The sequence below is a fragment of the Vespa velutina genome, chromosome 10 (assembly GCF_912470025.1).
Source record: "Vespa velutina chromosome 10, iVesVel2.1, whole genome shotgun sequence".
Lineage (NCBI taxonomy): Eukaryota > Metazoa > Arthropoda > Insecta > Hymenoptera > Vespidae > Vespa > Vespa velutina.
The window spans coordinates 7,307,786-7,325,922 of NC_062197.1; the positions used below are offsets into that span (position 1 = coordinate 7,307,786).

At 35.0% G+C, this 18,137-nt stretch overlaps 2 protein-coding genes across 10 annotated transcripts in view; both read left to right on the top strand.

Moving 5' to 3' along the window:
• LOC124952588 (four and a half LIM domains protein 2) overlaps nt 1-7,444 on the top strand; it is a 51,588-nt gene extending 44,144 nt beyond the window's left edge. For 7 of the 9 annotated variants that reach the window (XM_047502685.1, XM_047502686.1, XM_047502688.1 and 4 more), the window contains 5 exons: nt 256-456; nt 1,055-1,229; nt 5,645-5,814; nt 5,967-6,153; nt 6,362-7,444. In XM_047502685.1, coding sequence (XP_047358641.1) covers nt 256-456; nt 1,055-1,229; nt 5,645-5,814; nt 5,967-6,153; nt 6,362-6,519 — 891 coding nt within the window. In that variant the 3' untranslated portion in view covers nt 6,520-7,444. Of the gene's footprint in view, nt 1-255; nt 457-1,054; nt 1,230-2,286; nt 2,964-5,644; nt 5,815-5,966; nt 6,154-6,361 lie in introns of those variants that run through there. The other 2 variants (XM_047502689.1, XM_047502691.1) reach the window with 2 other exon arrangements.
• A 207-nt stretch (nt 7,445-7,651) lies between these two features.
• The window catches only part of LOC124952600 (zinc finger protein rotund), a 37,361-nt gene continuing 26,875 nt past the window's right edge, over nt 7,652-18,137 (top strand). The window contains exons 1-4 of the mRNA XM_047502718.1: nt 7,652-8,723; nt 9,376-10,003; nt 11,649-12,431; nt 12,640-13,130. The gene's annotated coding sequence lies outside the window, so the exon portion shown is untranslated. The remainder of the gene's footprint in view (nt 8,724-9,375; nt 10,004-11,648; nt 12,432-12,639; nt 13,131-18,137) is intronic.

Sequence of the window (18,137 nt, forward strand, 5' to 3'; positions counted from 1 at the left end):
GGAAAAAAAATATTTACAATTTACATATAAGAAACACTTATAAATAATGTCACAGACATAATTCGAAAAAACTGACATATATACACAGATATTATTTTAACATTATTTTAATGTCACAGATAAAATTTCCAAGGCCAAAAGATTCACAACAGAATTTTTTTTGGGGGGATGGGGGTGGGAATTATGAAAAAGAAGAGGAGATTATGAAAAAATAAATGTAATCGATTAATAACTCGTTAATTTTGTTCGTTGCAGTTGATTTTCAGTGGCGAGTACACGAAGGCGATGAACAAGGACTGGCACAGTGGACATTTTTGTTGCTGGCAGTGCGACGAATCCTTGACAGGACAACGTTACGTTCTCAGGGACGAGCATCCTTACTGCATCAAGTGTTATGAGAGCGTTTTCGCTAATGGCTGCGAGGAGTGTAACAAAATCATTGGTATCGACTCGAAGGTGAGAGAGAAAGAGAGAGCTTACATATTACCTCGGTTCTTTTACTTCTTGTCTTTTTACGTCGCAGTCGTGCGCAAAGGACAAGGACGACGAGAGAGAAAGAGAGAGTGAGTGAGTGAGCGAGAAAGATAACAACTGTTAATGAGAATGATTCAACCGTCGATGACGTCACAAATGTCGTCTCTCTTCTTTTTTTTTCTTTGTTTATTTTTTTGTTTTTCTTTTTTTTGTTTCTTTTTTTTTTGAGAGAAAGGAAGAGAAATAGCTTATAAATTATTAAATAATATAACACGGAAAATGCGTGACAGAAAATAATAATCTTTATCCGATCAGTAATAAAGCGAGTAAAAAAGTCACGATTAACAAGATTGAGAAATAATCTCTCTGTGTGAGTCGAGAAGTTTAACGTTTAAATAAACGTAGGCGTTAATTCGTTCATTCCTCGAAATAGAAACAACTTCGTGTTTGCTGCGCGTCATCTTTTATTTCTTCTGTTTTTTCTTCTTCTTTTTCTTTTTCCTTTTCGATAATACTTATGTATACATACATATATTCTATCTGAAAATAATTGTAAAAAATTGTCTGATCCTTTTTGTAGGATTTGTCTTACAAGGACAAGCACTGGCACGAGGCTTGCTTCCTTTGCAACAGGTGCAGAGTATCCTTGGTGGACAAACAATTTGGAAGCAAGGTGGATAAAATTTACTGTGGCAACTGTTACGACGCTCAGTTTGCTAGCCGTTGCGATGGATGCGGTGAAATCTTTCGTGCTGGTACGTTATTTTAAATACTTCGATACAAAAAGATATATATATATATATATAATAGAATTGAAATCTTGATAAATGGTAAGAGAATGGGCAAAAAAGTCCTAATTCGCACGTGAGCCTGATCGATCGATCGATCGATCGTATATGACCTTAAGACCACACAACGATTTGCGACATTGGATACGATCGAAGGATAGAAAGAGAGAGGCGATACGTATCCCATATCCTGTAAGGTAAATCTTATTAAGGTAACCAAGTCAAGGTCTTAAGCACAGACACGAATCGTGATAATAATCGTGCATCGTCGAGAGTATGAGAGAGAAAGAGAGAGAGGAGGGAGAGGGAAGAGGACTTCACTCCTACGCTTGTATACTAACTTATTGGTATGCGTGTAGTATATGCGTACGCGTAAGTCCATATACAGAGAGAATTTGGATAAAACTTTGTCAAAATTATTTCGCATATGATCTATTTATTAAATATTTTATTGATAGAACGAAATTAAAATAGGGATCGATAAAAATTAGGAAATTGTGAATAGTTAGTGAGGAGAGTTGTCTAAATCATATATTTTTTATTTGATACAAATCTTTACACTTTAGTAAATTACAATTTGTATAGATCTATTTAGACTGATCTATGCAATCTCGTATGCCATTTTATTTTACATTTGAAAAAACATCAGATAAAATCGTATTAATTTATATTACATTTTTATAAAATTAAAATTTCTAACTTATACATTTTGTTATTATTATTTTTATTTCATTATTATCGTCATAGATTTGTTATCGATATTAAAAGTCATTTAAATTCGATCAAACGATAAGATAAGTATTGATAAAATTTGTGTAAACGTAACACGTTAGACAATTTTTTCCTAGTAAATATAGCTAAAAAAAACTCTCCGATTTATACGATTTAAGGGGGAAGAGAAGGAAGAGAAAGGGGAGGATAGGATTCCCTTCGTCGTCGAGTTATCACCGCAAAGCATAAAGAGTATAACGCACGTTGCGCCTGCTCGCAAGTCGCGACGGTGACTCCAAGAACCGACGACGAGTGGTCTGCCCTCTCAGTGGCTCGCAAGCCTTCGGGCTAATCGCACGGCTCGATTCCGCTACCGATACAATCCGCAGTTATCCACGAGTGCTTCTTATACTTATCTCGTTCCTCCTCTCACAAACGAACCGGTTTCGTTCTCCTCATAGTATAAATATACAGTCTTATTTCAATCTAATATTCATGTTCGTTTTACTGCGTTGATAACTCCCTCTAACGAAAAGTTATCATCTAAAGAAAGAAGAAAAATAAAAAAAAGGAAAGAAGAAACAAAAAGAAATTAAAAAAAAAAAAAAATAATTCGATCTGCATGAAAGAGTCTTACGAAAAATCGGGAAAGATTCGATGCCAAACAGAAACATCTCGTTTGGCCGTGAAAAAGCGCGAAATTTGATGTAAAGATTAGCCGCACCTTATCCGCACGATTACCGTCTTCGGTGCATATCGATTCAGGTCCGATCGATAAAAGGAAAATGGCTACCGACGCGTTAAGCGAAAGACTTTCGAGCAAACTTCACTTGCAAACGAAAACCGTAGGTGAGGAAAGGATTCGAAGGGCTAAAGAAAATGATGAGGATGTTGCCGTACTCAGCATGTTTCCTATGGAAGGTGATACCAAATTTAGGTGTTATCTTGGAAAGGATTGTCTTCTTGGAGATCAAAAATTAGCTAAACCAGGTGATTGCTATCGAAAAATGTTATTTTATATTTTATTTCGTATAGTTGATATCGCGATTATAGAAAGAGAAAGGATGATGATCGTGGGTAGAAAAGATATTCTTTACTTGTAATAAACGTGTATATATATACACACACACACACACACACATATATATAGATACGTAGTAGGATACATAGTAGGATACGCATGTAGATAAACATGGGGACGATTTCGAGTCACGATGGCGACACAGGTGGTGGATATAGTCGCGAAAGGAGAAAAGTAGAGCGAGACGAAGGAGCCTTAAACGTCACCTTATCGGGAATCACGAGTACTCAATCGTGTAACAAGCATGACATTAACGAATGCTTGTATCTTTGTTGAGAACTTCTTTTTATTAAAGTAAAAAAATCGCTGTGTTTTCAGTGTGAAGAGAATATATGAGAGAAAAAAAAGAAAAAGAAAAAAGAAAGAAACTTATTATTCGAGCTATGACATAATCATTGTTTATATATAAATATTATTTCCTGTATGATTTATCGATTCTATGAATTATTCTTTCCTTTTTTTCTTTTTTTTTTCTTTTTTCTTTTTTTTTTTTAATTATACGAATCGACTCAGGAAATCTATTCGATCTTGAATACATTAAAATATGTTACTTGATTACACGTGTATATCTATCATAACTTGTGCATAATCGAGTATATTATAGTGTCATAGTAGGTATTTTAAGTATAATTAATAAATTTAATTACATAATAATTTCGCTTCGAAACTTAATTGAAAGTTTTGAAGCTTGAGTGCAATCGTTTTTCCTTTTCATTTGCCATTCATAAAGTATTTATCCGGATCGATAAAAGCCTCGATAACATTATATTAATATGCGTGATGTCACCCTAAACTATATATATAATTTTGTAGACACACGATCGTTTCTTATCAATTTACGCTTCATCGAAATTTTCCAAATAATTTCTCGAAATAATGTCAATATATTTAACAAAAACATCCACTTGCCATAGGTCAGGATATTTGTTTATAGGTTAAACTTTTGTATTGATCATATGAATTTATTCTTATATTTTTTTTTATCTTCTTGATTAATTGGATCATTCTATGTATTATATTAAATGATGACGCAAACCCAGTAAGCTTCTTGATCTATCGATCCATTCGTGTTCACAGATAATGTATCCTATAAATCAGCATAAAATCATGATTTAAACGATCCCATTTATTCCTTCGAATTTAATGAACATTATAGATAGTTTCATTAATCTTTCACTTATATAATCTCTTTCGTAACGCCTTTTGAAAATATTGCTGTAAAAAGATTGCGATCTCATCGTTGCAACTCGAAATTAATACGCCGTTTAACTTAGAATTATCGGAGGACGAGCAAACATGATTGAAGTACGGAATGACAACGACAATGACAACGACAACGACAACGACAACGACAACGACAACGACAACGACGACAACGACAACGACAACGACGACAACGACAACGACGACAACGACAACGACAACGACAACGACAACGACAACGACAACGACAACGACAACGACAACGACGACAATGACAACAACGACGACGACGACGACAACGACGACGACGATGACGACGACGACGACGACGACGACGACGACGACGACGATTATGACGACTACGACACGAGGCGTACCTATATGGATTGCCACATCTGCAGCCTTGGACCATCAGACTTTGTACATATACGGAGGCATTGCTTGTCCATCGTGACATCACGAATCGTTTCTTGAGTCACGCTGGACCAAAAAGATGTAATCTACGAAAAATATGTCACTTTATGTGTATTATTGTATTTTTCTTTCTTTTTCATTTTTTTTATTTCTTCTTTATTTTTTTTTCTATTGATAACAAAATCGGCAGATATGTCTTACTTTTGATAAATAGATCTATAGAGAATGTCTATGATTTTTCTAACGTTCAATTTGTCAGGCTGAATCTTATGTTTTTCTTTTTTTTTTTTTTTTTTTTTTTCCTTATAAATTCGATAAAGAAGAGATATACAGGTATAATAAATGATTTCATGAATAGACTAGAGCATTGATGAGTCACGAATGTCTTTTATTGCATTTTAATCTCTCTTATCAAAGAAAATCTTCTCGTATATCTTAACGAAACGAAAGTTATTACGAATAGATATTAATCTTCTTAGTATCATGTCATCATTTTTCATCGAATGCACGAAGGTAGGGTTAAGCTTTGTATTCAGACGATCGAGAGACAAATTATTGCGTTGTTAAACGTTATAAGCGCGACGTGTATTCTTTACATAAATTAGAATACAAGATGCTTTTGTCACTGTACTTTTTATTACATTTATTGTTAACAGTATACCATATTCTCTGATATCATTTGAGTTGCGTTTATAAAAGACATTTGAAATATGTACCTTCCCTTTTGCAAAACAAAATATTAAAATTCACTGAGTGCCGCACGCGATTACGCGTGACGTTCTCAACAGTCCAGACGTGATAGAAGGAAGGGATATTTCCCGTTGCGCCCTCGTAGTCCTCTGGCTTCCATCCGAATCGATGCAATACATTTGCAAGTACAGAAACAATAGTCTTTCAAATATTTATCGTTTTCGTGACGGTACAATAGCTTGCGCTTGATGGTGATTATCGTTGTCCATTCTTTTCTTTTCAGGCACGAAGAAGATGGAATACAAAACCAGGCAATGGCACGAGAAATGTTTCTGCTGCGTAGTTTGCAAGAATCCGATCGGTACGAAGAGTTTCATCCCTCGTGAACAGGAAATCTATTGTGCCGGTTGCTATGAAGACAAGTTTGCCACTCGATGCGTCAAATGCAATAAGGTAGGGATTGGTTGATTCAGAAAAAAAAAACTATATTTTCTTTCGAAATTGTATTTCTTTTTTGCACTATAAATTATTCACCTTCTTTCTTTTTCATTTTCTTTTTTCTTTTTTTTTTTCTTCTTTCTTTTTTCTCTCTTTTTCCCCTATAGATAATCACCAGCGGTGGAGTGACATATAAGAACGAGCCGTGGCACAGAGATTGCTTCACTTGCAGCAATTGCAATAATTCGCTGGCAGGCCAACGATTTACGTCGCGCGATGACAAGCCGTACTGCGCCGATTGCTTCGGCGAACTTTTCGCCAAGAGATGCACCGCTTGTTCCAAACCAATCACCGGTATATACATGTATACACATACATATACATACATATGTGTGTTTGTATATATATGTGTGTGTTCATTATATATTTAACAAACTTATCTATTTTTATAGATATACCTAATATTTACATTTTTTACAATAAAAATTCAAATTTTTCGAATTGTTAGTAAAACAAAAGCTCAAATAAATTTCTTCTTTTTTTTCTTTTTGTTCATTTTTAGGAATCGGAGGTACTCGTTTCATTTCCTTTGAGGACAGGCACTGGCACAACGAGTGCTTCATCTGCGCCGGTTGCAAAACTTCGTTGGTCGGCCGTGGCTTCATCACCGACGGCGACGACATTATCTGTCCGGAGTGTGCCAAGGCGAAGCTAATGTAACGAGGAAAAGGTTTGGACGGTAGAGAAAGGATGGAGAAGGTGGAGCAAGCAAAAGAGTGAAAAAGAAAGAGAGAGAGAGAGAGAGAGAGAGAGAGAGAGAGAATGGAAAGGATTTAGAGTAGGGGAGCGATAAAAAAAGAAAGAAAGAAAGAGAGAGAGAGAGAGAGAGAGAGAGAGAGAGAGAGAGAGAGGGAGAGAAAGGCTGGCAAGAAAGAGGAGGCATCTCAGTAAATCGAAAGCAACGAACTTTTCAACAGCTATAATATATACTTCCTATCATTTTCACGAATCACCCCTCTCCTCGCTTAATCTTAAATGATCCTAAGTTATCCTACCTCGAGGAGATAGACTTTTGCTTTTACAATCACTTTTTAAAAAGCGTTTACACACACATATATATATATATATATGTATATATATGTGTGTGTGTGTGTTTGTGTGTAAACGCACAAAGAGACACACATAAAAGCGCGCGTTCGTACGCACACTAACACGTATACACTTTCGTACGCGCGTGTCAAATACATACACTAATATACACTATACGATTACACATATACACAAACAATTCAGTTATATTTTTTGTTTTTTCCTCATAGATTTATTATCATCATGCTTCCTCTCAGAGATTTGAACTCATGTACGAGAGGATGAATCATATATATATACATATATATATATATATATATATAATCATTTTGATTATTCGCGAAAGAAGATGCTCGCAATTGGAAGAATGTGTGTGTATGTATGTGTGATTGTGTGTATGTGTGAAAGAGGAAGGAAGAAATTACAAGGGGAGAAAAAAGGAAGAGGATCGATAAAGGACGAAGGAAAATAAAAAAGATGCCTTGCTTGCAAAGTCAAAGAATCAAAATCGCCTTATGCAATGTATCATTGTCGTTTTAACAATGTTAACTAAAAATCAAATGGAACATACACGTTGTCGTGTTGTTGTATTAATTAATGTTATTTCTTTTTTGATTCGTACGTTGTAATCTCCTGAGTCGCTACAAAATCGACGCTAAGGCTGCGGTGTACAATAGACGTGAAAAAAAAACAGACGACTCTTATATATATAAATATATATATATATATATATATATATATATATATATATATATATATATATATATATTCTTATGAAAACTAAATTTGATATGCATACAATAGCGTTATTTTTATTTAACATACGAACACATAGTCACACAATGTCGACACACATATATATACACTTACATATATATTTATATATATTTATATAATATAAATATGTATATACATATATATATATACACGTGTAGAGGATACACATGTACATTATCGAACAAATAAATATACACTATGCCTTTCTCTCTACATACGTGAGATTATATTAAAAATACACATAAAAACATATTGTGACCTATAATTTTTCGATATTATACATACATATATACGCGTATAAAAGCGTGCGTTCATTATAACGGAGTTAATAAGCTTGTACGTGAGAGCATGCATTTTATAACTCGTTGTAAAATATATATAAAAGGAAAAGAAATTAAACGAACGTAATTGAAAAAAAAAAAAAAAAAGAAAAAAAAATAGAAAAATGGAATAACATTCGGTGAGTACGCACATTCGAAATACTCCGTATGAAATACACACGCATTAATCTATACGTTGTTTTTATCACAGCATTTTTCATACTAACACAAAAGAACAAAAAAGAACAAACTTCATATACGCTCACAAGTATACGTATGAGTGTGTGAAAAAACGCACACGTGGAATATACTAATTGTGGCCTTATCCGCACGAATACATAGAGAGTAACTAACGTTTTACGATATGTAATATATTATGTATATCGTATCAAATGATACTTAATACGTATGAAAGGAAAATGCGTAATGTCAGACACAAAGATGAAAAATGAAAAAAAATAAAAAAATAAAAAAAGAAAAAAGAAAAATATCCTGACGAATAAGTTACACTCGTCATATGTTCTTACGGATCGACTCACATACTAATCGCCTTAATTAGTAAAACAGATTATAAAAAGAGATTATTCTATATTCAGCGTATGGCATACACTGTTACACTGTAAAATTGATCAAATAAATGTAATTATTTACAAATGAAAAACTCGGATTTTCTAAACGAGTTTACGTTCCATGGATTTTTCAATGTCAACAACGAGAAAATTATTTCAATTAATTTCGGTAAGTTAATATATGTATTTAATTTTGTTATCATTGAGAAAGGTTTGATCTATAAAAAAGACACGCACATGCGTGTGCGTATGCGACGTTGTTATTTTGAATATAAAAATTATTATTTGGATCAGTATAATATCGATGATAAATTCTTAATAATTTTACGTTCACTTATCAAATAAAATTATATATTATCAACGTACGATAATCATAAGATTTAAATCTGAACTATAATATTATATATCTGTGAACACGCCGATTAGTTCAATCTGATTCTTACTAGATGGCAGGACGTTAAAAACGTTGGGCGCTAAAAAATAAAAACAAATATATTAATGATTTAAATGAAATCATCGAATAAAATTACCTTTCTAAATGAAATCTTTCAATAAGCATATATCTTTCTTTTTAAATTTTTACTAATGATAACAGTATCGCATGAATAATAATCCAAACGTATCACAATGATTTATATATAAAGAATAGTACAAAGTGATTTACTAATGAATAGAAACAATATCAAATGAATTAAAAAGAAAAAAAATATATATATATATATATATATATATATATATTAATTGATGTATGGCGGCAATGAAATAATTACAAATCATAAATGTAAAAATGTGTATTATAATTGCGGACTATTTTTATGAAGATGAATATAGATGATAAAAATGAAATCGATCGATCAAAATAAAAAAAGTGGATATCGAGATTTGCAGATGCACGTTGACTATGCAACGTCCCACGTGCGAAAAAAGAAGCGAACAAACGAAGCAGTGCTTGGGGTAAAGCGAGGTCGATGGAAAGTGGCATAATCGCGGATGTGGATTGGCTCAAGGAGAGCACAGGAGGAGATCCTTTACCTTACTTATGTAACGAGCGAGCGCGACCGTGGTGTCTCGTGTCTTCGACCGCATCTCTTCAAGAGGAAGAGAGTATGCAAGAGTGAAAGAAAGGAAGATAGATAGAGAAAGAAAGGGAGAGAAAGAGAGAGAGAGAGAGAGAGAGAAAGAGAGAGAGAGAGAGAGAGAAAGAGAGATGTACTCCTTCTCCTTTATACTCCTTCACCCTCCCATCCCCACCTCCAATCACCGCACTGTCCCTGAAAATCCCACTGCTGCTTCTAACTTTTTCTCCCCACCATTTGCCAATGCAAATCGCTTCTCGTATATTTCTACCTCCCTTTTCCTCTTCTCTTTCGTTTCTTCCTACATTCGACGTACCAATTAATTAAACGTACTCGAACGTTTTCGAGCAATCTTCCATCGATCGTTACAGAGGTAAGATCTCTTTATCTTTGTTTCCCTTTCGATTTTGGTTCTTTATGAATCATTACAAGAAGTCCGATATATTGTTAAAAATGTTCGAAAAGATTCGAAATAATGTTAAAATATTCTGTTTAAATGAGTTGAAAAATGTTTATACAAAAATATAAAGATAAGGAAAGATACATTATCGTGATAGAGATACATATATTCGATCGATATTGGATTGGAAGGGGATATTCGTATTTTTTTTGGGCCTTGCGTAAAATGAAAAAACATTTTCAATAAATAAAACTTATCGAAGAGATTTCTCTTCGTTAGCCTAGTCCTCATGATGAACGGATACGAGTGAGCGCGTTTATATCATGCATTCCGCGTAGGCGCGTGCCGAGGCGAGAAAAGCGATTTCCTTGCGCGCTATCGCGAGAGTGAATATACTGTAATTACATGTTACGTCTCTTGTAAGAGTACAAAATCAATGCCAGGTTCAATGTCGAACGGTTTCTCGAGACGTCGGCTAAGGAAATTCTTTCTTCGATGAAGAAATAATGTCTATTTGTATCTTTACTTTTCGTTTCTGCTTTTTCATTTCCTATGTTCTTCCTTTAGTTTTTCCCCTTTTTATCTTTTCCTTGGCTTTGTAATAAATCGATTACGTTGATTGACGAAATTACGTTGATTACGGTGATAATCGAAAGTCTATTGTGATTATTAATTATTTAAAATGAACAGTTAAATTATAATGAGCTTTCTTATTCATATATATATATATATATATATATATATATATATATATATAATAACTTAGTTTATAATAAATTTAATTTATGGATAATAAAAAAGAGAAATTAGTAAGATTTTTATATAAAAATGATCGAAATGTGTTAATGAATACTGTAATACTTTTAATACCATTTTTAATTAATAATCATAATACCATTTAAAATATATATATATATTTTTTTTTTTTCTATAATTTTCACGCATCACTTTATTTATATTAATGATTAATCTTATTTCAAAAATACATGAATTTATTACATATCTTTTTATAACATCCTTTTAAATGCCAAAGCTCGATTATGTTCTTTTATAGGATAATATGATCCTTTCTTTAAGATTACCACGCGTGTAGATCAAACAAGGACGGACGGTAAATGTCTGAATCTATCATGAAAGAATTGTGGCCTTGGCTACGGATTTCAAACATTTTTTTAGAGCCTCCTACGATCTAACAGACGTAACGTTACATCCTCGATAGTCCGGTTTATAATCTTCGAGGGTCCTACTTTGAACCATCTGACTCGTTTTATTTTCTTTTCTTTTTCTGTTTTCTTTTTTCTTTCCTTTTTCTCTTTCAAAGGTTCCTCTCATCGTTCCTCTTACCCTGACAAATCTCTTATAGTCTGATTACGAATCCTTTTCGTCAACTTCGAACGCACAGATCATAAGAAATTTTGTTCACTTTTTTATTTTGTCGATGTTGTTTAGATTTATGTAACCTTTCAGATATGTAATATATATAAATTTTGTAATAGTAATCAATTTTGAAAGATAGAATGAATTAAATAAATTATAAAAAAAAAAAAAAAAAAAAAAAAGTAATAAATGATAATTTATTAACCGTAGAAAAAAAAATAATAAATGATAATTTTTTAAGGTGTTCCAATAACGATCGATCGAAGAATGATTTCGACACCGAAAATAAGGTTCTTCATTGTCAGAGGTCGTCCGTCGGTTCAACGTTCGGGCCGTTTACCTGTAACCGACCTCGAATCTTTGGCCAATGACATTGCGGAAAGTAATATTAACATTTTGTACGAGTCGTCCACGAAAGATAAAAGCTGTAAGCATGATCTTACATACATACGTACATACATATATTTACGTACATACATACATACGTAGGAAAACGTTAATGCGAAAGTGTTTTTTAAAAAATATTTTTCATATAATACTTAGTTATCTAGTTTAAAGAAATCGTTATGATGAAAACATGTTCAAAAAAAAACAAACAAGTCGGAGTTGTTTGCCCTTTGAATATTGAAACAAATAAGAGACAGAGATAGAGACAGAGACAAAGAGAGAAGGAGAGAGAGAGAAAGAGAGAGGAAGAAAAATAAGAAACTATGTAAGACATAAAAAGAAAGAAAAAAGAAGAGACATAAACTTCGAATGCTTCTTGAAAAGGGCTGATTATTTATGCTACGACCTTCGACGTGGACAGGTGCGATACGGCTGGCTCGTACGTAATTCCGTCGCTTGTAAACATTTTATAACGCTATAAATATTAACCGTGGTACCCGTATTACTGTACACATTTGCGTATGTACGTATCTTTTATATAACGAGACATTTGTCGATGCGAATCTCGAGCGTTTTCGAATGGAGGAAGTTCGTTGGATCCAGTTATATCTCGTTGGATCCTGATATAAATCGAAAGGTTTTAATAATAAAAATTGATAAGAGGATTCTACTTAATTATCGAAGTAAACGTAAAAATAAGGATATTAATTATTTATTGCAATAAGACGTTAAAAAGAATAGAAAGAGAAAGAGAGACATTTTAAATATAAACTTTTATTTTCTTAGAATAAAACTGTGAAAGCCTTTCTTCTTTTTCTTTTTTTTTTTGTTTTCTCGAAATTTAGACGAGCGTGCAAGCAAGGAACGATAAGTTAGACGAGGAATAAGAAGAAGAAGGATCGAAAGGAAAAGGGAGACGAATAGACGAACGTGGGTAGAAGAAGAGAAGAGAAGAAAGAGGAGGTGTAGTAGAAGGTGGCAATAGCAACGGCAGTAGTGGGGATGGAGGGAGGTGGCAGGAAGAAGGACGAAGGCAAGGAGAGGAGGGAGGAGAGGAAAGGGAGACGACCGGCAAGTCGAAAGAAGACACAAGTTCATATCCAAGCGAGATGTGGGACGATGTCCCGGAGTAACCTCCATCAAGGATGGACTTCCATCCAGCGTCGCGACCAGGACGTAACTATACATCCGCACCTTTCCTCTCACCGGTTATGCGAGCCCGGATAGTCTTCCTGTAGCGAGCGTCGGCCCCGATCAACGATCGACTCGGTTTGACTTCATCGCGGAAAAGCGTACGACGTTTATTCGACTATCACTATTTGTTCTTGGTCGATAGGTACGTAAGTAAATACGTACGTATATACGTACATACGTACTTATCATCATAATAAAGATGACAGCCAGTTTTGATATTTTCACTCTCTTCTTGAAGAATTTAATGTTTTGTATACATAACTATTTTGAGATCTTAGAAGAGTATTGGTAAATCATAGATAATCGATCTTTTCCTTATTGCCGAATATAAACATGGTATAGTAAAAGATAGATATAATTTATGTATCTTGGCAACTCTCCCAGAGCTAAATGTCTGAAAATAGTTCTGGATGTCTGAAAAGGTTCATGGTTTTTGGCGAGCCTGTCTAGCTAGCTAGCTAATGAAATTCCAAGAGATATGATTACTCAATGATTCGAAAGAAAGTGTTTTGACAAAACGGAATCATTGGATGAGTCAGTCGTCGGATAAATAAATCAGTTTAACATAGAAATTTGTTGTCCGAAATGTTCGAAAATGGAGATGGATGGAAAGCAAAACCTTTCGTTTTCAAATATGAACGAAAGATCGGCGCAACCTCTTTCAACGAAACGATTCGTAGATCTTATACTAGATCCATTACATTCGAGGCGACGTTGCAAGTCGAGAAAGTTCGCGGCTTGGTCCACGCAGACTTGTTACATGCTGCGTTGGCTCCTGTGCCTGCACCACGTCACACGACTTCGCCTTAACCCAGTGCCAGTGGCAGTTGCCCATGGAACGGCTCCGCTTTTTGGGTCTAGGTCTGAGGAGGGCGTTCACCCTGCCTGCCGTTGTTAACACACTTAGCATACCGTAGAACGTACGTGGCGGTTGAACCGAGCGCGACCTCTCTTCGTATAATCTAACGTCAACGCTTCCACCTTGCACCTTTGAAAGAATGAAAAGAAAGAAAGAGAGAGAAAGGAAAGCAAAACAAACCAAACGGTTCCTTAATCAGAAGCGAACAAGTGTGTCCGCAAGCTTCACTTTTTTCAAACACTTCGACGAATTTTCTTTCTAATTTAATTAAATTTTAAAATATTTACAAGAGATGAACGCATAGCTATAGTAAAGTGTAGGAATAAACGATCGAAGATAAAATAAAGCAAATCAAAGCAAAGCAAAGCAAAGCAAAGTAAAGCAAAGCAAAGTAAAGCAAAGCAAACGGTTCCTCAATCAGCTACAGACTAGCGTTTCCGTAAGCTTCACTTATTCTAAACTTTGACGAATTTTCTTTGAATCTCTTCAAAAAGAGAGAGAGAGGAGAGAGAGATTTATTTTATTGATTTTATTGTCAACAAAATGCACACTTGGCACGGCCTGGGTCAGCGGCTATCAAAGCTCTAGACTTATAATTTAATATTATGTTTTGCAAAATCAATGAACGATAGCTAGTTTTGGAAAAACTAACAAACTTATCTAATATATCTTATTTAATTAACCAACTTATCTTAATAATATTGAGACGAATAAAGGATGGATAGTTAAAGGACCTAAGGATATTAGAATTTGCAGAACTAATAGAAGATTTAAGAAGCAATTAAAATAAAGATATATAATTTTATTTCATTAACTTACATGAATGATTATTATCAACTTCTTACATACAATACTTTACTTCTAAACATACGATAACCACCACGAGCTGATAAATTCTTTATAACGATAAATAACAATCATTATACATTAATTCATTTAATAATTAACAAATAATAAGAGAGGCAAAACTTCTTGAGGGCTGACTACTTGATTTACTTTTGCTATTGATACAAAAGTAAATTTCAATTATTGAACCGCAAGGCTGTCTCGCTCCTTCGACGAGACGATACCTCATCCCACCCAGGTTCCTAGCTAGGTCACCAGTCAATGACTTATCAATGGTTCAGAAAAATTACCAAGAACATTAGATCAACGCTTTACATTAACATAAAAATTTTATTTGTACAATTCGATCACACCATACTCTTGGAAACGCTCGAGGAATCAATTTAAAAGGTTAATGTCGAAAAAAGGGATTTCGAATTATTTTCTTGTTACAGTATTTAAATTTGTTAATGTTTTCAAATGACGAACATAGCTTTGTAGAAATACAGAACCGAGTGTAATAGAGTGCGCGATCGCTTTCCGCCTTTCTCTCCGTTCTTGTTCCTAATCCAAAGAAAAAAAAAATGGCACGAGTTCCGTGATCGAGTACAGGCGGATCTTAGAAAAGAAATGAAAAATACTTATGTTAGTCGGATTCTCAAGGTATATATATATAAATATATATATATATAAATATATATATATATATATATATATCTTCGACTATTATTGAACATCGTCTGAGTTATCGCACGATCGCATAATCGAGGGTTATTCGAAGGCGACAACGACGAGATCGTTGCGGAAAATTAGCATTTTGATTGGCAACGTGCGGGAAGAACGTTCTCTGTCGTGCGGCGCCGAGAGAGGAACGTTCTTTCGGGTCTAGGTCTCTCAAGGGCATTCACCCTGCTCACGTTGGTAACACACTTAGCAACGTAGCGCGTATGCGAATCGAGTTTGCCTGTTCGCTCGCGGAATATTTTCCGTCTTCGTCAAACCATTGCGATTTTTTTCATTAAATCTTTTATACAAAACTATCATTGATCCTTCCCATTTATCCTCGAAGCGTAAATTTTCACCGTTCAAACGAAATTCACTCTCCTCCCTCTTAAAGTACAGTTATACAGACGTACTTTCGTTGACGTCGAGCGGAAAAGTTTCCTAAATGCAATCAGGATAAAATGATGACGTTGGTTACCGTTAACCTTCAAAGAAAAATATTATTTACCTATATAAAAACAAGTCAAATCGAAATATATGAATAATAAAATGATAAATACTTTTTCGACTTTTTATATATCCATTTAGATATATTTTATTAGATATATATAAATATATCCAGATTTTTCTTTTATCTCTCCTTTATAGACATGCCAATGAAAATCTTTTTATGTAAAAAGAGAAGGAGGAGGATGAATACAATGAGACGAATCGGTCAGGAGACACGCCCGTTGTTGCATCGACGTGTCTTATCGAACGCATAGAGTCATAGGACTCGTATAGAAATAAACTTGTAAAATGCACATTGCGACCGTCACCAAGAGAATAAGAAGGAGAAGAAGGAGGAGAAGAAGGAGGAGGAAGAAAAAGAACGGGTGGAGGAGGAGGAGGAGCAGGAGGAGAAGGAGGAGGAGAAGGAGGAGGAGGAGAAGGAGGAGGAGGAGGAGGAGGAGGAGGAGGAGGAGGAGGAGGAGGAAGTCGGCTCGAGTAGGCCCTACTCTCTCGTCGCGTATGCGTGTCGCATATAGAGGCTGCGCTTCTTGCACAAGCACACTGAGCGCGCTCACGAACGCTCAGCCGTTCAGGAACTGCGATGCGTGACCTAGTGCCGTTGCAGCGTTCTACCTTCAAACTAGGTCTTCCTCGTTCCCAACTAAGTCCGCGGGGAAAAAGCGCATAGAATGCTCGCGAGAGTGCATCGAGCAACCAGCAATGACCTTCTACGATCGAATTTATCTTGACTAAGCTTCTTTGCTAAGCTTTCGTTACGAGCGTTTAACTTTGTCATCGATAAAAACGAAATTAACCCTTATCGTTCCGATAATACCGACGAACCGCATTTCTTTTTCTTTTTATCTTTTTTTTTTTTATTTTCGATACTTGCATTATACGTTTACGTAATATTTACAAAGATTTTTACTAATAGAAAATTCTATTATCAAAAAAAAAAAAAAATAAATAAATAAATAAAAAAAAATAAAAAGAAAAATAAAGAATTATACAGCGTTTTTCATTAGGAAAAGGTTAAAATTCATAAAATTTCTTTGAAAGTTGTCCGACGAACGCGTTATTATGATATTTTTAAATATCGATATTCGAAGATTTAAAACGAGACATAGAAATTATTTGTAAATCTTTCTTTCCTTATCTTTTGATGACAATAGCCGTGGAAAAGAAAAATTTGAATAATCCATGAGAAGCATCCGAAATTTGGCATTACACAATTCGTAATTCATAAGTCGTAAGTCGTAAGCTTAGGCCACTGAACGTCCGACATTCGTCGGCGGAGCAAAGAAACGATCCGTTAGAAACGGATTTGTTTTCGGTCACGATAATACGTGCGAGCTCACGAACCTACGTAGGTAGATACCTACGTAGAGCGAAACGGCGAGGGTCAATGCCACCTATACGGAGCAGTATACCTCGCCGACTTTCCGTATACGTTCGAAGCATCGCCTGAGATTCGTGCACCTAACAGGTGCCGATAAAAACGAATGTGTCACGAGAGTTTCATTTTCAAAGCGGAATCGATCGATCGATCGATGTCTCCTCAATGATTCCTGATCGCCTTGATACGATTTATCGATGAAATCTTCCTTCGTTTCATATTCGAGGAAAAAAAATAAAACGAGACCAAAGAAAAAAAAAAAAAAAAAAAAAGAAAACAACACAAAACATAAAAATATAAAACGAGGCAAGAAAACGAAAGGAGTCAAAGTTTCGATAGAAAAATAATTGATCTTCTTTCTTTTCAGATTTTTCTTTAAACTCAGATATTTCGATGAACGATATCATATATCTGGAGCAAAGATATTGCAAGAAAGAGAAAGAGAGAGAGAGAGAGGGAGAGGGGGGAGAGAGAGAGAGAGAGAGAGAGAAAGAGAGAGATAAGAAAACGAGGAGATTTGATTATTAATACGTGTCTCAAATAGAAATCAAAATGAAACTAAAAATAAAATATGATATATCAGAGAGGAGGTCGATTTTGTCGTCGTCCTCGGGAGTCGATCGAAGGTTCGCACGTGAGCGATTTGCCGTTCGCCGTGGAGAAGAAGGCGGGGGAGGAAGAGGGGAAGGAAGGCCTCGAGGAAGCAGAGCGGTCATCGACCCCTGAAAATACTCTTACGCATTATGTGCCACTTCACTTCCGAGCGAGCGCTCTCTTGCGCTGCTCGGCTCCAAGCAAACCGCCGAGTTCTCGTCGCCTTCGTCGTGTCTTCGTCGTTACGTTACGGCTCACCA